This window comes from Ranitomeya imitator, chromosome 5, assembly GCF_032444005.1.
Source record: "Ranitomeya imitator isolate aRanImi1 chromosome 5, aRanImi1.pri, whole genome shotgun sequence".
NCBI lineage: Eukaryota > Metazoa > Chordata > Amphibia > Anura > Dendrobatidae > Ranitomeya > Ranitomeya imitator.
The window spans coordinates 644,795,039-644,817,407 of NC_091286.1; the positions used below are offsets into that span (position 1 = coordinate 644,795,039).

The window sequence follows — 22,369 nt, forward strand, 5'->3', positions numbered from 1 at the left end:
CTCTGCTCCATACTCCTTTCACACGCTGCTCCGCTCCGTACACCTCGTACACACGCGGCTGTGCTCTGTACACCTCATGCACACGGCTCCGTACACCTCGTACACACGACTCCGCTCCATACACCTTTCACATGCTGCTCCGATCCATACACCTCGTACACACACGGCTCTGCTACATCCACACTGTAAACACCTCCTGACCTCACACTTACCCTCGTCCGGCGCCATGACAACCAGCAGAGTCCTGTATACGGAGGTCCTCCCGATCATGTGACCCCCTGACTCCTCCCATCCTGTGACCTCATCATAGGTCCTGTGCGCACAGAGCAGCCATTATGTGGTGTGCTGCTCTGCGGGTGCAGGGACTCAGGGAGCGGACTGGGTGATATTACACACCTCCCAACCAGTGCGGGACAACTAATGTCCCGCCCGGGATCGCGGGGCTGTCAATATCGGGACAGTCCCAATGGATCCGGGACGGTTGTGAGGTGTGCTCACAGGTGATGGGGGAAGATTTAGGAGGGAAGAAATGTCATGAACTGACTTGTTCCCCAGATGGCTCTTATTACAGGACTGCGCTGGTATCAGGGAGCTCTGCACCTCCGGCCGTTCTGTCACTTGTTAGTAAAGGCAGATGGCATGGCGGGGGGCTGGATGATGTTATACATTGGGGGGTAATGGGGCTGGATGTTATACACAGGGGGCCGGATGTTATACACAGGGGGTAATGGGGCCGGATGTTATACACAGGGGGGCGAGGGGCTGGATATTATACACCAGGGGTGAGGGGCCGGATGTTATACACAGGGGGGTAATGGGGTCGGATATTATACACCTGGGGTGAGGGGCCGGATGTTATACACAGGGGGGTAATGGGGCCGGATATTATACACCTGGGGTGAGGGGCCGGATGTTATACACAGGGGGGCGAGGGGCTGGATATTATACACCTGGGGTGAGGGGCCGGATGTTATACACAGGGGGGTAATGGGGCCGGATATTATACACCTGGGGTGAGGGGCCGGATGTTATACACAGGGGGTAATGGGGCCGGATATTATACACCTGGGGTGAGGGGCCGGATGTTATACACAGGGGGTAATGGGGCTGGATGGTATACACCAGGGGTGAGGGGTGAGATGTTATACAATGGGGGGTAATGGGGCTGGATGTTATACAATGGGGGGCAATGGGGCTGAATGAGGATCTTGAATGTCCTAATACTTTACTCCATTTAAAGCACATTAGATATTGGTGTAATTCCCCGTAAATTCACACACGTTACCCTACACATGTATCAGGCACTAGGTGTGAAGATTTACATGTGATATTGTATTCCATGATCAGATTCGCCGGTGTTACACGCGGGTCACCCGGTCAGCTGAGGGTTACCGGGAGATGCTCGCCTCCATCGTCTGCAGGTAGTGCTGCAGCTCCCGCTCTCGCCCACCAGAGGGCGCCCTGCTCTGCCTGACTGGCCTCCGCACAGGTTATTAGCGCACTCTCGCTACAGGGGAGTTCCCAGAGTCATCATCGCCCTCCGAGCCTCTCATTCCCGAGCAGAGTGCACTGATAAAATGGACCTAAGGAAGGCTGCTGCTCTGTGTCTGGGGCTGTGGAGTGCCTGGCTCTGGGCAGGGCAGAGCCCCCAGGCTGCAGCAGTGCTCCCCTATTCTTCCCACAGAGCAGCGGCTAGGAGGGCACTGCCAGCTGGCAGCCACCTCACCTCCAGGAAGGACCCCGGGGCCAAGGGTGCAGTGGTGCCCCATGAGTACATGCTGGCCCTGTACAAGAGGATGGCGAGCGCCGGGCACAGAGGAGCCGCGGGCAATGTCACCAGGGAGCGGCCGGGAGCCAACACTGTCACCAGCTTCGTGGACCAGGAGCAAGGTGAGCCCCCCATACCAGGAGGCTGCTGAAGACCCCAGTGCCCCCACACAGGACAGGGACACTTACTGATGAGGGCATTCCTACGGGGACCCAGGGCTCAGTGTGTGGGGCGGCATGCTGGGACTTGTAGTCTGGTGTATGGAACTTCTGCATTGTGAATAGATGGGTGATCCTCAGTCTGAAGAGCAGAACCCAATTTATATATATATATGTGTGATATTATAGGTGGCGGGGCATTAATGGGGCGAGGAATAGACATTGGTGGAGAGATGTGGGAAAGATGGACAATAGAGAGATAGATGATAGATGGATGATAGATAATAGATATATAGATAATAGATAGATAGATAGATAGATAGATAATATATGGATAATAAGATAGATACGTAATAGATGGATAATGGGCAGATTTCACATCTGTCCCAGGCTGTTAGCACTCAGGGTATTACAGCTACATAAGAGCACAGAATCCTTACACCTGCACATTCCTCCATTCATATCTATTCATTTACCTATCTGTCCATCATCTATTATCTATGTATCATCTATCTATCTATTATCTATCTAATCTATCTATCTGTTCTCTATAATCGTCTATTATCTATCTATCTATCTATCTATCTATCTATCTATCTATCTATCTATCTCATATTTACCAATTTATTATCTATCTATCTATTAACTATCTATCTATCTATCTATCTATCTATCTATCTATCTATATCTATCATCGTCTATTATCTATCTATGTATCTATCTATCTATCTATCTATCTATCTATCTATCTATCTATTAACTATCTATCTATCTATCTATCTATCTATATCTATCATCGTCTATTATCTATCTATCTATCTATCTATCTATATCTATCATCTATCTATCTAAGAAAAATTGCACCAAGGTTCCTATCAATTATCTAAATCTATCCAATATAGATAAAGCAGCTCCTATCAGAGTTTGGGTCTCTGAGGGCCTGGAATAAATACTAATTTTTTACTGTTTTGAAACAATGGTGCTATATCTTTCTTTCTTTCTTTCTTTCTTTCTTTCTTTCTTTCTTTCTTTCTTTCTTTCTTTCTTTCTTTCTTTCTTTCCTTCTTTCTTTCTTTCTTTCTTTTTTTCTTTCTTTCTTTCTTCCTTTCTTTCTTCCTTTCTTTCTTTCTTTCTTTCTTTCTTCTTTCTTTCTTTCTTTCTTTCCTTCTTTCTTTCTTTCTTTCTTTCTTTCTTTCTTTCTTTCTTTCTTTCTTTCTTTCTTTCTTTCTTTCTTTCTTTCTTTCTTTCTTTCCTTCTTTCTTTCCTTCTTTCCTTCCTTCTTTCTTTCTTTCTTTCTTTCTTTCTTTCTTTCTTTCTTTCTTTCTTTCTTTCTTTCTTTCTTTCTTTCTTTCTTTCTCTCTTTCTTTTTTTCTCTCTCTCTCTTTCTTCCTTTCCTTTCTTTCTTTCTTTCTTTCTTTCTTTCTTTCTTTCTTTCTTTCTTTCTTTCTTTCTTTCTTTCTTTCTTTCTTTCTTTCTTTCTTTCTTTCTTTCTTTCTTTCTTTCTTTCTTTCTTTCTTTCTCTCTCCCTTCCTTCCTTTCCATCCCGAGCTGAATTTGTCAGTGTGCTACATATTTTGTGTGTTATGGCCGTCAGTCCACCTGCAGTCCTATGTAAAAGCACAGATGACACATTGTGAGAGTATCATGACTAGTAACAGATGCCGTCCTCACGTCTGGTACATCTGTACCCGGTGTATGGGTTATTTTTTTTTTAATTCTCCCCTGGCGCCTTTTTTTTTTTCATGTAAAGCGACAGGTCCTTCTCCCCCTCTTGCAGTCCGGAGTACAACCTGTGGGATCGATCCCTTGTGTGAATGTGGCCATAATATGTGTTAATGGAAACAATGGAGTGTAAAACGCGTGGCGGTGGGAATATTTTACCTAGGGCTACGAATACATCATGGCCATCCCCACATGTCCCCGCTTCTTCCTGTGTGGTGGGATTGGGTTGGCCTGATGCGCCTCCTGTTGGTTTTAAATTGCAATAGTGGAGATTTTGGGAAGATGCCTGGAAAGTCTTGTAGAGTAACCATGGAGAAATGGAGGTCTCTCCTCATTCCCACCAGCAGGCAGATAACCTGAGGGGCATCGTGCCCTTCTACCGTCCCCGCAGTGACCTCCTCCATCCTTGAGGCATGCACCTCATGTCATTTCCACCCGGCCCTTGGCTATAATAAAGCAATAATCCATTTGCCACTTACACGATCTTATTAGTTGCCATTTATTTAACATCTGCGTGTACCTTCTGCTGGAGTCCAAAAATATGTCCCCTCACCTGCAAAAGTCTTACTCCACCCACCCTCGTATCATCCAACCCAATATATCGATTTTTTAATTTTTTTTTTTTTATAAATTATTACTTTTTTTTATTTTCTTTATACATTTTTGGAACGAAAGAATAAAAATAATTGAAAGAAGCGAATAATAAAGAAGTAATAGAAAACAAAATGTAAAATAAATGCAAATTTGTAGCATTAAATACTATTTTTTTTATTCGTTTAAATATTAAATACTATTTTTTACCCTTTTTTTCGTTTCAATGTACATTTTATTTTAGGAAAAATGATAGTTTTACATTCATGCTTTTGACATATGCCTATTTTATTATTATTAATTCATTATTTTTTTAATTTAAATTATATTTTTTTAAGCCGTTAAGTATATCAGCTATAATAATTGATCGATCCGTGGAAGGATTAAATTATTTAATATATATATATATTTTTTTTAAAGCACAATGACAAATACACAATTGATTAAATGTTTTACTTTATTATTTTTTTTAGATTATTTTGTTTTATTATTATTATTATTATTATTTTATCATCATTTTATTGATCACACTTTATTATCATAAACCATTGTTAAAGTCCATGGAATTATTTCTAGACTTTGAATATCATAAATTGAATACGATAAATTGTTTTACATAGTCGGAAAAAAAAAATTTTTTTTTTCACCCTAATATTTAGAAAGAAATGTTTCAACGTTTTAGCCAGAGTCGTCGTTTTTTTAATTAAATTTATGAAAATAAATTGGTGGATAATATTTAGCTAAAATAAAAACAAGATCAAAAATTGATTTGAAATATTTAAAACATTATTATAATTTCAACAACATATTTATATATTTATTATTATTGTTTCTAGTACTCATTTGTTCCTTTTTTTAGAGCATTTATATTGATTAGTAATAGTTTTGTTATTTGGGAAAATTTAGAGGTTTAGATGATGAGAAGAAAAAAAAAAAGATGAAATAGGGTCATGTAATTTGTGTAAAAGGGGGTGTTTGTCGGGTTGTGTATAAAATATAGGGATGTATATAGGAACATGTGCCCAGGGATAAGGAGGATATATAGGTAGGGATGAGTATATAATATGTACTCAGGGTAAGCATGTCAAAATATTAACCTTCGGAGGTGTAAGAGGGATGTATAACCTATTTATGGATTAGTTTATTAGGATGTGGATATATACAGGTATATGTATATGGGGACATATATGTAAGGATACATACACGGCCATGTCAGGATATGTATGTAGGAATCTGTAAACGAAGTTGTATATAAGTATGGATAGGGGTATGTACATAAGGATCTATGGAAAATATTAAAAATGTAAGAATACATATTTGGCTTTGCATATAAGGATGAGTACAAATGTCTATAATATACAGATGTATATGTAAGGATACCATATGGATATATATATATATTTGTAGGCTTAGGTATGTAAGGATATTTATATAGATATAGGGATATATATGTATGAATTTGTATGTGTTGGAACATGTATATAGGGACATATATGTAAAAATGTATAAATAGGGATATGTATATAGGAATATGGAGGGATATTTAAATGGAAATATATGTAAGGAGACGTACATGGCTATGTAGGGATATGTATGTAAGAATATGTAAATAGGGAGATGTGTATAGGGATGTGTACATTAGGATCTAAATAAAGGCATGTGTATATAGGGATAAATATGTAAGCATCAAACGTGGCAATGTATATAGGGATATGAACGGAAGGATCTTTATCTGGATATAGGGATATATATGTAAGAATATTCAAGGATCTCTATATAGGATTTTATATATACAAACATATATAAGTTAAATTAAAATCTATAAATAAATATAGTAGGATAGGTAAATGGATATGAAGATAGGACTTTGTGTGTAGGTATATGTATATAGGGAGATATATATATATATATATATATATATATATATATATATATATTGGGATACCCATGATCTGTAGATGGGAATATGTATATAGAATAAGGATGTATGTACAGTATATACCCATATGGATGTGTATGTAGGTTGTTTATATGGATATATGTATATTAGGATGTGCGTGCGCCCGTAAGGATCGCTATATAGTGATATGTATTTGGATACGTATGTAGGGATATGTATATCTTCCCATTATTATTGTATTTTGCCCCCATGTTGCTTAAATAAATGTATATTGTAAAATAAGGTCTTCTCTTTCAGGGGTGTATCTGGTGGGTTTGGGAAGCAGGAAGGGGCAGTTGTTGGGGCACGTGCCCGAGGTGCTGCGTGTCAGGGGGCTCTGCTCTGCCTTGGCCGAGGTCTCTAGATACAGAGATGGGGCAGAACGCTGAGTCCCGGGGGCAGGAGCCTCTGGATGGGATTTTCGTTGATCCTTCCCATGCCTGGGCTCAGTAATCACACTCTCCTGCTTCGCTCCTGCACTTTCTCCAAGCTTTTACAAGCTGATACTGATATTACACGATTTATTGGCAGAAATGAGGCAATAAATAAAGTGAATTAAAAGACTCATCAGGCTAAGAGCAAATATTTGTGGGCTGGTAATAAAAAAATATAGTGGACCCCATGCTTCTCCCCTTAACCCATTCTTGTCTCCATGGGTCTTCTGCCCATGGTTAGGCACCTCATTAATCCAATTATCTGGGCCAGTGAGGGTTAATTCTGCGATGCTTGACCAATTGCTTAATGTAAAATGAATCCAGATGACCCCTTCAAAGAATTCCCTTATCTTCTCCAACATGCAGGAATTTCCAACCTAGAGATGACTGAAATATACATCAGGACGGCTCAGCCTTTCTTTAGTTTTAAGATGTTAGTTCAAGAAGAGCAAAGATTATCTTCATTCTCGGGGGATAATCCCAGATGTACGGTACAGCCATATCTACGTGTCAGGAACTGCTCGGCCGGAGTGGATTGAATAATATTAGCAATATGGATAGATAGAAATATTTCATGATATTTTTGTACAGAAATATGTCTGTCCGTCCATCCATCCCTCCATCTTCTATTTATCTATCTACACTCCTCAACATTAAAATTGAAAAACCAAGAAGGGAAAGTCATGGAATTATGTAAATCACAGGATGGAGACGTTACTGATCTGCAAATGATGGAAAATAACATTTTACAACATCTCGATTTATTCATTCTGGAATATTAGCCATGTGCAGAAATCCTGCACTTACAGCCTTGGCTTCTATCAATGAGGTCATTAATGGTCGTCTGAGGAACGTTCTGAATGCACTTGGACAAGTCATCAAGATCCTCTTCTGGCAGCTCCTGTGCAGTTTGCCGACCAATGACGTCCCAGATGTGTTCAATGGGAGACAAGTCTGGGCCATGGGAGCACATTTAGGTCATGCAGGCCGCTCACAGTAGCACGAGCAACATGCGGCCTGGCATTATCTCTTAGGACACTTTCACGTTCTCTAGTGAAGGCCTCTTCATGGAGTTGCCCACATGGTCTCATGACCAATCTCCAGTTATCGTGTCGTCTAAGACAAAAGCTGAAGAGGTTATAACTCCATTCCAGCCTCCATTGCCATGTTGGTCTGCACCATGATAGCCTTTGAAACTTGTGGCAGGAGATCAATGAACTCTTATAGCTAAGCATCTGGCTCACAGCTCATCTTCTGATGGTTTGTGTAGACAGTGTTTGATGTCTTATGCTTGGTATGTGACATACAAATTCACTGGCAGTACAGAATGGATTACTAGGCGCCATTGTTTTAATCTGATGAGACCACATGGGCAACGCTATGAAGAGGCCTTCACGAAGGAACGTCACACAGGTCCTACTCTGGAGAATATGGATAAGGCTGGCATAATGTATGGTAGTTGGATCACTCTCATCTCCATTCCAGGTACACTAACAGCTCGGAGTTATATTGATTCAGTTGTGGAACTAGCTGTGTGGCCATTTCTCCTCAGTGTCCCAGGAGTCGTTTTTCAACAAGACAGTGTCAGCCTACCTGTTGCTCGTCCTACGGTGAACAGCCAGCGTGACTTAAACCTGCTCCCATGGCCTTGTCTTCCAACGAGCACATCTGGGACGGCATTAGTTGGCAATTGCAAAGGAGCTGCTAAAAGCAGATCTTGATGATTTGCCCAAGTGCATTCAGTGCAGCAGAACATTCTTCAGACAACCATTCATGACCTAATTGATAGTAACTAAGCCGTGTAAGTGTGAGGTTTCTGCATGTGGCTCATACTCCATACTGAATAAATCGAGATGTTTTGAACATTTTGTTTCCATATTTCCTCATTTCCATATAAATAACATGTCTATCCATCCTGTGATTTCCATAATCCCACAACTTGGTGTTGTAATTTCATTGTTGAGAAGTTCTGTATCTCTATTAGTGATGAGCAAATGTACTCATTGCTCGGGTTTTCCAGAGCACGCTCGGGTGATCTCCGGGTATTTATGACTGTTCGGAGATTTAGTTTTCATCACCTCAGCTGAATGATTTACGGCTACTATCTATCTATCTATCTATCTATCTATCTATCTATCTATCTATCTATCTATCTACACTCCTTGACAGAAGTTATGTCGCTTATCCATGTTATATAAATAAAATCTGATAACCTTATGTTAAATTCATCCATTGGTTGTATAAATTATTCTTTTGAAAGCTGAATTCTTTTTAGCTTTTGAAAGCTAAAATGTGGTTTAGGTTAAGAAAATAAATTGGCATCAATGCAGAAATATTGATCAGTTAATGGACACAGAATGGTCAGATTTTGGCAAGACAAAAGTTTTGTCGCCCACAGAAAGTAATGTGATATTCAAACAAAAAATTAACTTAAAATACAAATATATGTTGCATAACATTGGTGAATGAAGTTGTGGTGCTATTAGAGTCATATTTAATATTTTGTGTTACTTCCATGAGCTTGAAGGACTGCATCCATGCGGTTCAACAATGATTCATACAATTTATTAATGAAGTCATCAGGAATAGCAAAGAATACAGTCTTACATGCCTCCCAGAGTTCATCTAGATTCCTTGGTTTTGTCTTCCAAGCTTCCTCTTTCATCCTACCCCAAACATGCTCAATGATGTTCATGTCTGGTGACTGTGCTGGCCAGTCCTTGAGCACCTTAATCTTTTTTGCCTGGAGGAACTTTGTTGTAGAGATGGATGTATGAGATGGAGCACCATCCTGCTGCAGAATGTAACCCCTTCTATGATTTGGAATATAAGAGGTAGCTAATACTTCTTGATATTTTAGGCTATTGATATTGCCTTCCACCTTGCAAATGTTTCGCACACCCCCATACTGAATGTAACCCCAGACCATGATCTTTCCACCACCAAATTTAACTGTTTCTGGGTGTATTTTGGATCCATATGGGCTCGAGTAGGTCTCCTGCAGTATTTGCGGAGGCTGTCACGGTGTAATTCTACTGAAGAATCATCAGGGAAATCCACCTTCTGCCACTTTTCCAGCGTCCATCTGTTTAGCAGGCTCTGTGACTTTGCAAATGCCACACGGTTTTTTATTTGCCTTTTGTTTAGTGCTGGCTTCTGGGCACTGACTCGACCATGGAGGCCATTTCGAGACAGAATCCTACAAACTGTTCTAGTTGATACAGGGACTTGAGGTGACTAGGCCTGTTGGAGCTCTGCTGCAGTGTAAGAGGGGCTTGCTTTGGATTTTCTAACCAACAAACGTTCCTCCTGAGCAGTTGTCTTGTGGGGTCTGCCGGACCTGGGCTTGACAAATACATCTCCAGTCTCTTCAAATCTTTTTTTAATTCTTTGTACTTGACGCTGAGACACATTAAAGGTGCCAGCCACCTCTGCAGTGGATCTGGTCTTTAGCCTCTTGATAATCCAGGCTTTGGTCGCAGGGTGGATGTTTGGCATGTTGTGAGAGTTCAAGTTGCAGTTCAAGTGAAGGTCTGGGGTTCTGGGTTTCTTTTTATACACACTAATTAACCGATCATTTACTGAGCACAGGTGAGGATGTAAACTAGGATTGGGTGCATTATATGACCAGGCAACAAAACTTTTGTCTTGCCAGAATCTAACCATTCTGTGTCCATTAACTGATCAATATTTCTGCATTGATGCTAATTTATTTTCTTAACCTAAACCACATTTCGGAGGGTTTCAGCTTTCAAAAGAATAATTTATACAACCAATGGATGAATGTAACGTCAGGTTATAAGCTTTTATTGACATATAGTTGTAGCCAAAAGTATTGACACCCCTGCAAGTGGGCCAGACAAAAGTATTGGCAGCCTCATTGTGCAACAAAGTATTAGGCTGAGGGTGCCAATACTTTTGTCTGGTCCATTTTTGGAGTTTTGTGTGAAATGATCAATGTTTTGCTTTTTGCTTCATTCTCTTTTGTGTTTTTTCATTTAAGACAAATTAAATGAAGATAATAATACCAAAGAATTTGTGATTGCAATCATTTTCAGGAAGAAACTGAGTATTATCTGACAGAATTGCAGGGGTGTCAATACTTTTGGCCACAAGTGTATGAGCACATGGTGCTGTATTTCTTAAACAGTTTTCTTGGACGTCCTTTGCTTTTTTTTCTTCATATTTTATGTATCATTTATGAGACTCTGTCAAGCAGAATACATCACAAGAATGACCGCTTGTAAGACCTAAGTATCAAATATAAATAGTAAAGCCGCACCCTGTAATGGCAATGTCTCTATGGACAGCAGAGTGCACGTCCTCACCAGGGGATCCATCCCAGTAGGTAAATCCAGAAGCACATGAAGAAAAGGACAGCACCACAGCAATTGTGAAAAGACAGCTCCAAAGTTTATTCTGCCATCTGCAACGTTTCGGTCCGTGGACCTTTTTCAAGCTTGAAAAAGGTCCACGGACCGAAACGTTGCAGATGGCAGAATAAACTTTGGAGCTGTCTTTTCACAATTGCTGTGGTGCTGTCCTTTTCTTCATGCGCTTGTAAGACCTGTCGCTGGTAAAAGAAGCTCAGAAAGGCTAAACATGTGCCGAGCAAGACATTTTTACATTGCCGTACATATGTTCAATCTTTTTACATTTTTAAAGTGCTTTTTCAGGGCGGTTCCCAGGCGGAATACACCTGAAAAAGACTCCATGTGCACGTACCCGAAGGATGTTTTTAATTAGTGCTGAATCAAACCTGTCCTTTAAAATTGTAGGCTTTTTCCTGACAGAGGAATGATTGATAATTATTATGTCAGGGTCCCATCAGAGAAAGGTCACCTTGTTGTGGCTGGTGGGCTCACACGGTTTGGCCAACGTTTGTGCTCAGTACCTTCAATGCATACATCTTATTTCTTCCAGGGTGCTGCTGTATTCTTTGATTTGATCTATATATTTATCTATCCATCTATTTATAGCTATGTGTCTCATATCTATATATCATCTATCTGTCTTACACATTATACAATTGTGGCCAAAAGTTTTGAGACTGACACTCATTTTGTCTTTCTTATAGTTTGGTGCGTCAGTGTTTTTAGATCTTTTCACCGGATGTGGTTATTGAAGTACAACTCAGCATTTTTACACTTTTATTCACAAATATATCAAGTTTATGCAAAGACTCAATATTTGCAGGGATGACCCTTATTTCTCCACAGTTCTGCCCTTTGTCAGATCTCAGCTTCAGGGCCAAATCCTGATTGATGAGATCCCATTGTTAACTAATTAATGCTTGTAGTTTAGCATACTTTCTGTATTTTTGTTTGTTACCCCCGCTTTATGAGGATTCACCGCAGGTTCTCAGTGGGATTGGGATCTGGAGAGTTTCTTGGCCGTGAACCTAAAATGTCAAGGTTTTGTTCACTGAGCCACTTTACGTTTTCACTTCTGGTCTCCATCATGCTGTACAAAAAACATAAGAGTATTGGTCCATAGAACAATATTAACAAGTCATTTCTACCATAACTCTGTGCAGTCAACCAGAAAAAAACAATAATTGATCTTTTTCCCATTATTGTTCAGTACAACTTGTATCACGAAAAAAAGTCATGGCTCCTAGAAGATGAGGAGTAAAAATTAAGAACAAGAAGTGGAGTACTGGGACTGTGATGTCCAAGGCTGTGCGCCGTCTTATTAATATGTCCTGCCGGGGCTTCTGCTTGTAGTGTCATCTGTTGGTGGTGGGTCATGTTGCTAGGCAACTCTACAAGTGCGGCCTAGCAGGCTATGAGCCTGCAGAAATTAGTCATTGGAAATTCTGAAGGAAGTTAATACGAATGATTATAAGAAGCCATTATTGCTTCCTTCAGGATTTTCCTTTGTATTATGGCTCCATGGCCTCCAGTTGCTGTGAAATTGTAGCTTTATTAGGTCACCAATGTATTACGGTTATCACACAGTGCCTCGCGGGGGATATTGTAGATCCACAGCGCCCTAGCTTAGAGGATAGGAGTAGATTAATATTCTGGACAGTGTAACTTTACCAAATTGAGTGGCTAATTGTTAAAAATGAATGTCACAAGTAGCATTGAAGGATACTTGTACTAAGGCCTTTATGCCATGTTATAGGGCCAGATTCAGGTTTATGCGCGCCCTTGGGCGACAAGAGTAGCAATAAACCTCCTCTTTATTTTCATTTTTATCTTCTCGCGTTCCTAGAGCTATACATTTTGCTATTTTTCAGTCCACAGACTGGTATCAGTTTTTTTTGTGGCAGGAGCTGCAGCTTCTATTGGTACAATTTTGGAACCCAGACAACTTTATGCTGTCTTTTTTTTTTCCAATATGGCATTCATTGAATGAGATATACAGCACATTACAATATTATATAAATTGAGACAGTTACACACGTGGTGATACCATATAAGATACTCTTTTTTTTTACAATTAATTTATGATCTGGGAAAATAATTTTTTTAAACTATTTTTTTCTTCATTTTTTATTCACCTGCAATCTCTTGTACAATACACTTGCACAATTGGAATACTGCAGTGTATTATAAAATTATCGTTCTCCTATGAAGCTCAGCCAGAGGCTGGGATTCCTAGGTGACTAAACATGGTAGACACAGGGCCTTCATTGGCCTTTAATTGCTATGTCTACGAAATTGGCACCCCATTTCCGATCTATTAAATACTGCTGTCACAATTGACAGCAGCATCTAAGGGGTAAAACTGCTGCAACCTGATCCAGGTCCGATGGCAGCAGTAAGTCCGGTTTCACATTTGCGGTTGTGTCCGCAGCATTTGTGCCGCAATTTTGCGCATGTGTCGTGTTTTCCTTTTTTTAACATTAGGGACGTGATTGGTTGCGTTTTGCCGCGTTTGACGTCGTCTGCGGCTTGGCGCGGTAAACACTACATGTAGTAATTTTAGAGGCGTCAATTTGCCGCCTAGAATTGTATGCGGTTGTTAGCGCAAGGAATGCGGAAAAAAAATGCATTACTGTCTATGGGAACGCATGCGTACACATGTCTTTGCGTACGCATGCTTTTGATGCGCTTGCGTACTTCGGACTGCGCATGTCCAGGAACTGATTTAGACATGCCCATTAAAGACACACCCTCCTGGAAATATCAAATGCATGTGCATAAAAAGCGCAAACACATGTAAAAACTCATATAAACGCTGCATTTTTTAACCATCATGTGTAAGCTGATGCAGATAAAGAGCGCTGCCTTATCAGACGTTTGCATGCGTTTTTGCATGCGGTTGCGGACGATACGCTGCGGACTTAACCGCAAATGTGAAACTAGCCTTAGCCTAAGGCTAAGGTTCACATTGCGTTAATGGGTTAACGCTAGCGGACTCCGTTACATGGTGAAATTGTCGCAATTAATGCCATGCAACGGGTCCGTTAGCGCACCCATTGACGGCAATGTGCTGAGGATCACTAGTGCATGCCATTTTCGGCACGCGCTAGCGATGTGCCGTTATTTTCGGACGGACCTCGGATGCTGCTTGCAGCGTCTGAGGTCCGTTCCTCGCTAGCGCAGATCGGGGATCTGCGCTAGCGGGATTGGCAAACGCGATCCCTCTAGAGACATTGCGTAAACGCAATCCGCTAGTGCTATGCGCTAAACGGATTGCCCTAACGCAATGTGAACCTAGCCTTAAAGAGGTTGTCCCGGACTTTAGCATTGTTGGCCTATCCTTAGTCGTCAATGTCTGAATGGTAGGGGTGTGACAATTGGCACCCGTGCCGATCACCTGTTCTTGGTGATAGCGGCGGTCGGAACTACTCAGTTACGGAGCTGCACATCTCCTTCAACATAATAGCGACTGCAGCTGGATACTGCACCCACCTCCACCAATCGACACTGATGGCCCATCATAAAGATAGGCCATCAATGTTAAAGTCCTGGACAAACCTTTTAAACGCAGATGCTGGTTGTACAGCAAAGTCTGCAAGTGCAACCACACTGTACGGTGCACACTCAGGTCCCAGACCTGCTCTATACATGCAGTACATACAGGGTGGAGGCTCTCCATCAGCACTAGGCCTCGGTGCTGCCATTGTATGCCTGGTGCAGCTCCTGAGGGGTGGAGCAATGATTCAAGGAACATGAAAAAGAGTATGGATCCGAGACCTTTCCGACAAAAATCGGACCACACTAGGAAATGACATATGGATGTGTGAATGCAGCCCAAGAGATGGGCCCTATGTATGCCTGCTACCTACTACTAAGTACTCCATTCATTCATCCTCTTTAGTGGCTATTGATAGTTAAAAGATAATGAACGGACATATTTTTCAATAAACAATGGCTGCTGTTATCATTCCCCCCCAAATAATAGGAGGAAATGGCTTCCTTAGAACATTGTGGATTTCCAATATTCCTGGATGACTAATGTGTTACCAGCAATACTATGGAAAAAATAATCCCAAATCTCCTTTTATGTGAATATGTGGGACAATATTGTGTATGTGATGTGCATGATTGGGTCGTGGACATGAGAATCCTAAGCACATGAGGTTAGCCCCTTCCTTACTTTTTCAATTTTTCCACCCCTTCTAAGAGTCAGACTCATAACTTTTTCATTTTGTCATCCACATAGACACTTGAGGGCTTGTTTTTCTGCGAGCCGAGTTGTACTTCTGAATTATAACATTGATTTTACAATTTTCGTAAAAGCAGTAAAAAATCCACGTGGGGTTAAATTGCGAAAATAAATGCATTTCCGACAAAAGAAGGGTCATTCAAATTTGTTTTTACATTTTTTTAAATATAAATAGTTTTTACTCTATTTGTTAGATCCCTTAGGTAAATAGAACCAGTGATCATCTGATCAACGATGTTTTTCTTACATCAATACTTCAATATTGCTTTGAATAGCACAAATCATGGCCTGATTGGATGCTGGCCATAGGCTGGGTTTCAATGGGGCACCGTGATGGCAGTCACATAGGTGTTCAGCAGACCCCCGGCTGTTAAGACAACCTGTTGGTGGCCCAAGATTGCGTTGCGGGGCATCGACGGTTGCTTATGTTGACAGCCGCATTTTACCTGTTAACAGTCATAGGTAGAGCTCAGCTCCACCTGCTGCTGTGAGGCGGATCCTGGCCATGTGTCACTGCCATTATCTGCAGGGTATAGGGCAGGCTCAGCCCCTGAGCCTGCTCCACACACAGCTCCTGACTTGTGCCTTACATGTATGGGGGATGTCAGGAAGGGGCTAAACAGAGTTGGAGACTGATATTAAAGGGAATCTGTCACCAGGTTTTTGGTACCCCATCTGGGAGCATGTCACAAGGAAGGGTAAGAAAAAACCCAACAAGTATATAAACCCATAAAACAAGATTTAGTTGAACAATTAAAACAGACAAAAATACAGAAATTAAAAAAACAAAGGCTGCTGAGTATTTATGCAGGAATGCACATACATAAAATCACTGTTTTATCAGCCACAGGTTCTCTAAATGCTGAGCTCTATATAAACCCGCCCACACGAGCGATTGACTACTTTCTGTATACACTGTGCATAGGCATAAAGCTGCCAATCAGTGGTTGGGGTTGGTTACACAGTGCTCATGAATATGGAGGACTACTGAGCACCAGGTTTACTAGTGCTCTAGGGATAATCTCCTGCTGATAAAACTATGATATTAGCAAACTACAGCAAGCAGCCCAGTAAGTGACACATTGCTGGTGACATGGTGACACATCTTGGGTAGCAAAACAGCTGGTGACAGATTCCTTATAACTGTTACAATGTCATTATAAATAAATTCCTAAATACATTTAACTAGCAAACCAAAATTGTTTTCCCTAGTCAAGTAATCACTATAGAACTAAAATGGCCAATGTTTTGTTGCATTGATACAAACTTATCCTAGAATGTTATTCGGACAGGTGTCTGCAAACGTGTGAAGAAGATAACCTATATGATGTATTTCACATAGACAGGGTGGACAGCAGTGTGAGCAGCCTCTTCTTACCTCAGCACCACTGGTATCTACCTAATTAGATCAGATAGACTGAGTGGATAGTAGTGTGAGCAGCCTCTTCTTACCCCAGCACTCCGAGTATCTCCAGTATGAGATCAGATAAACAAGGTGGACAGTAACGTGAAAAACTTCTTACGTCAGCGACCTTGGTATCCCCAGTATTAGATAAGAAAGGCAGGGTGGTCGACATTGTGAGTAGCCTCGTTTTACCTCAGCCCTCCTAGTTTCTTCTGTATTAGATCAGAAAGACAGGGCGGACAGCAGTGTGAGCAGCCTCTTCTCACATCAAAACTCCTGGTATCTTTAGAATTAGATCAGATAGACATAGTAACATAGTTACTGAGGTTGAAGGAAGACTTTGAGTCCATCTAGTTCAACCCATAGCCTAACCTAACATGCCCTAACATGTTGATCCAGAGGAAGGCAAAAACAATTAATGTGGCAATCAGTAAGCTCCACATTGGGGAAAAAATTCCTTCCTGACTCCACATACGGCAATCAGACTAGTTCCCTGGATCAACGCCCTAGCAAGGAATCTAGTATATATACCCTGTAACATTATACTTTTCCAGAAAGGTATCCAGTCCCCTCTTAAATTTAAGTAATGAATCACTCATTACAACATCATACGGCAGAGAGTTCCATAGTCTCACTGCTCTTACAGTAAAGAATCCGCGTCTGTTATTATGCTTAAACCTTTTTTCCTCCAGACGTAGAGGATGTCCCCTTCACCCCGTCTTAGGTCTATGATTAAAAAGATCATCAGAAAGGTCTTTGTACTGTCCCCTCATATATTTATACATTAAAATAAGATCACCCCTTAGCCTTCGTTTTTCCAAACTAAATAGCCCCAAGTGTAATAACCTATCTTGGTATTGCAGACCCCCCAGTCCTCTAATAACCTTGGTCGCTCTTCTCTGCACCCGCTCTAGATCAGCTATGTCTTTCTTATACACCGGAGACCAGAACTGTGCACAGTATTCTAAGTGTGGTCGAACCTTAAAATTTAAGGTGGAGAATTACGAACTCTAATTACCGTATATACTCGAGTATAAGCCGAGATTTTCAGCCCATTTTTTTGGGCTGAAAGTCCCCCTCTCGGCTTATACTCGAGTCATACCCGGGGGTCGGCACGGGAGGGGGAGTGGGGGCTGGGTAATTATATTAACCTGCTCCCGGCGCGGTCCCTGCTCCCCCGCGGTCTTCTTCCTGTATTGAGCGGTCACATGGCACCGCTCATATACAGTAATGAATATGTGGCTCCACCCCCCATAGAGGTGGAGCCGCATATTCATTACTGTATATGAGCGGTGACGCTGCCCGCTCAATACTGGAAGAAGATGCAGCGCCGGGGAAGAAGCAGGGACGCAGCGCCAGGACCAGGTAAGTATACAGGGAGGGGGAGCGCTGCGCTGCGCGATAGTCACCTGCTCCTCGGTCCGGGTGTCGCTCTGTCTTCAGCTGTGACGCTCAGGTGAGAGGGCGCGGTGACGTAGTCAGTGCGCGCCCTCTGCTGAGCGTCAGTGCCGAAGACGGAGCCGCACGAGGAGCAGGTGACAGTGCCGGGGTCCTGAGCGAAGACAGGTGAGTATGTGATTTTTTTTTTATGGCAGCCACAGCATATGGGGCAAGTGACTGTGCAGAGCATCTTATGGGGCCATAACACTTGTGCAGCACTATATGGGGCAAGTGACTGTACGGAACATCTTATGGGGCTATAACACTTGTGCAGCATTATATGGGGCAAGTGACTGTACGGAACATCTTATGGGGCCATACTTGTGCAGCATTATATGGGGCAAGTGGCTGTGCAGAGCATCTTATGGGGCCATAACGCTTGTGCAGCACTATATGGGGCAAGTGACTGTACGGAACATCTTATGGGGCCATACTTGTGCAGCATTATATGGGGCAAGTGGCTGTGCAGAGCATCTTATGGGGCCATAACACTTGTGCAGCACTATATGGGGCAAGTGACTGTACGGAACATCTTATGGGGCCATACTTGTGCAGCATTATATGGGGCAAGTGGCTGTGCAGAGCATCTTATGGGGCCATAACGCTTGTGCAGCACTATATGGGGCAAGTGACTGTACGGAGCATCTTATGGGGCCATACTTGTGCAGCATTATATGGGGCAATTAGCTGTGCAGAGCATCTTATGGGGCCATACTTGTGCAGCATTATATGGGGCAAGTGGCTGTGCAGAGCATCTTATGGGGCCATAACGCTTGTGCAGCACTATAAGGGGCAAGTGACTGTACGGAGCATCTTATGGGGCCATAACGCTTGTGCAGCATTATATGGGGCAAGTGGCTGTGCAGAGCATCTTATGGGGCCATAACACTTGTGCAGCACTATATGGGGCAAGTGGCTGTACGGAGCATCTTATGGGGCCATACTTGTGCAGCATTATATGGGGCAATTAGCTGTGCAGAGCATCTTATGGGGCCATACTTGTGCAGCATTATATGGGGCAAGTGGCTGTGCAGAGCATCTTATGGGGCCATAACACTTGTGCAGCACTATATGGGGCAAGTGACTGTACGGAGCATCTTATGGGGCCATACTTGTGCAGCATTATATGGGGCAATTAGCTGTGCAGAGCATCTTATGGGGCCATACTTGTGCAGTATTATAAGGGGCAAGTAGCTGTACGGAGCATCTTATGGCGCCATACTTGTGCAGCACTATATGGGGCAAGTAGCTGTGCAGAACATCTTATGGGGCCATACTTGTGCAGCATTATAAGGGGCAAGTAGCTGTGCAGAACATCTTATAGTGCCATACTTGTGCAGCATTATATTGGGCAAGTAGCTGTGCAGAACATCTTATGGGGCCATACTTGTGCAGCATTATAAGGGGCAAGTAGCTGTGCAGAACATCTTATAGTGCCATACTTGTGCAGCATTATATTGGGCAAGTAGCTGTACGGAGCATCTTATGGCGCCATACTTGTGCAGCACTATATGGGGCAAGTAGCTGTGCAGAACATCTTATGGGGCCATACTTGTGCAGCATTATAAGGGGCAAGTAGCTGTGCAGAACATCTTATGGGGCCATACTTGTGCAGCATTATATTGGGCAAGTAGCTGTACGGAGCATCTTATGGCGCCATACTTGTGCAGCACTATATGGGGCAAGTAGCTGTGCAGAGCATCTTATGGGGCCATACTTGTGCAGCACTATATGGGGCAAGTAGCTGTGCAGAACATCTTATGGGGCCATACTTGTGCAGCATTATATGGGGCAAGTAGCTGTGCAGAGCATCTTATGGCGCCATACTTGTGCAGCACTATATGGGGCAAGTAGCTGTGCAGAGCATCTTATGGCGCCATACTTGTGCAGCACTATATGGGGCAAGTAGCTGTGCAGAGCATCTTATGGGGCCATACTTGTGCAGCATTATATGGGGCAAGTAGCTGTGCAGAGCATCTTATGGGGCCATACTTGTGCAGCATTATATGGGGCAAGTAGCTGTGCAGAGCATCTTATGGGGCCATACTTGTGCAGCACTATATGGGGCAAGTAGCTGTGCAGAGCATCTTATGGGGCCATACTTGTGCAGCACTATATGGGGCAAGTAGCTGTGCAGAGCATCTTATGGCGCCATACTTGTGCAGCACTATATGGGGCAAGTAGCTGTGCAGAGCATCTTATGGGGCCCATACTTGTGCAGCATTATATGGGGCAAGTAGCTGTGCAGAGCATCTTATGGGGCCATACTTGTGCAGCATTATATGGGGCAAGTAGCTGTGCAGAGCATCTTATGGCGCCATACTTGTGCAGCATTATATGGGGCAAGTAGCTGTGCAGAGCATCTTATGGGGCCATACTTGTGCAGCACTATATGGGGCAAGTAGCTGTGCAGAGCATCTTATGGGGCCATACTTGTGCAGCATTATATGGGGCAAGTAGCTGTGCAGAGCATCTTATGGGGCCATACTTGTGCAGCACTATATGGGGCAAGTAGCTGTGCAGAACATCTTATGGGGCCATACTTGTGCAGCATTATATGGGGCAAGTAGCTGTGCAGAGCATCTTATGGGGCCATACTTGTGCAGCATTATATGGGGCAAGTAGCGGTGCAGAGCATCTTATGGGGCCATACTTGTGCAGCATTATATGGGGCAAGTAGCTGTGCAGAGCATCTTATGGGGCCATACTTGTGCAGCATTATAAGGGGCAAGTAGCTGTGCAGAACATCTTATAGTGCCATACTTGTGCAGCATTATATTGGGCAAGTAGCTGTACGGAGCATCTTATGGGGCCATACTTGTGCAGCACTATATGGGGCAAGTAGCTGTGCAGAACATCTTATAGCGCCATACTTGTGCAGCATTATAAGGGGCAAGTAGCTGTGCAGAACATCTTATAGTGCCATACTTGTGCAGCATTATATTGGGCAAGTAGCTGTACGGAGCATCTTATGGGGCCATACTTGTGCAGCACTATATGGGGCAAGTAGCTGTGCAGAGCATCTTATGGCGCCATACTTGTGCAGCACTATATGGGGCAAGTAGCTGTGCAGAACATCTTATGGGGCCATACTTGTGCAGCACTATATGGGGCAAGTAGCTGTGCAGAGCATCTTATGGGGCCCATACTTGTGCAGCATTATATGGGGCAAGTAGCTGTGCAGAGCATCTTATGGGGCCATACTTGTGCAGCACTATATGGGGCAAGTAGCTGTGCAGAGCATCTTATGGGGCCATACTTGTGCAGCACTATATGGGGCAAGTAGCTGTGCAGAGCATCTTATGGGGCCATACTTGTGCAGCACTATATGGGGCAAGTAGCTGTGCAGAACATCTTATGGGGCCATACTTGTGCAGCATTATATGGGGCAAGTAGCTGTGCAGAGCATCTTATGGGGCCATACTTGTGCAGCATTATATGGGGCAAGTAGCTGTGCAGAACATCTTATGGGGCCATACTTGTGCAGCACTATATGGGGCAAGTAGCTGTGCAGAGCATCTTATGGCGCCATACTTGTGCAGCATTATATGGGGCAAGTAGCTGTGCAGAGCATCTTATGGGGCCATACTTGTGCAGCACTATATGGGGCAAGTAGCTGTGCAGAGCATCTTATGGGGCCATAACACTTGTGCAGCATTATATGGGGCAAATATCTCTATGGAGCATCTTATGGGGCCCTTGTTACCCTTTATGCAGCATTATATGGGACATATTTTAATATGGAGCATCTAATGGGGCCCATCAAACTTTATGGAGCATTATATGGGGCTCCGGATTCAATATGGATATTCAAAAACACTTAACCTTCTAATGTCTCAATTAATTTTACTTTTATTGGTATCTATTTTTGCTTTTGACATTTACCGGTAGCTGCTGCATTTCCCACCCTAGGCTTATACTCGAGTCATTAAGTTTTCCCAGTTTTTTGTGGCAAAATTAGGGGGGTCGGCTTATACTCGGGTCGGCTTATACTCGAGTATATACGGTAAATTATTTTTAGGTTACCAGGCTAAAAAAACACAAGGTTTAGAATATGTTTTACATATAACCTAGATACCTAAAATTCTAAAAAAGTGGGGAAAAAAAATATTTAGACATGCCAGACACCGTAACATGAGGGGAAAACATAGGGACCGTTGCCCCAGGCATTGAATTTTTGGGCTCTCACTGTCCAATGATCCAGAGGCCAGCAATGTGTCTTTTTGAAGCTCTCCATGGCCGCCCGGAGACCAGAACGAGTAAACCAGCTGCTTGTCATTTTGGTCCTAT

At 42.7% G+C, this 22,369-nt stretch overlaps 1 protein-coding gene across 1 annotated transcript in view; it reads left to right on the forward strand.

Moving 5' to 3' along the window:
* The first annotated feature begins 1,568 nt into the window (after nt 1–1,568).
* GDF7 (growth differentiation factor 7) overlaps nt 1,569–22,369 on the forward strand; it is a 49,981-nt gene continuing 29,180 nt past the window's right edge. The window contains exon 1 of the mRNA XM_069728147.1: nt 1,569–1,890. Within this exon, the coding sequence (XP_069584248.1) occupies nt 1,578–1,890 (313 nt within the window). The 5' untranslated portion in view covers nt 1,569–1,577. The remainder of the gene's footprint in view (nt 1,891–22,369) is intronic.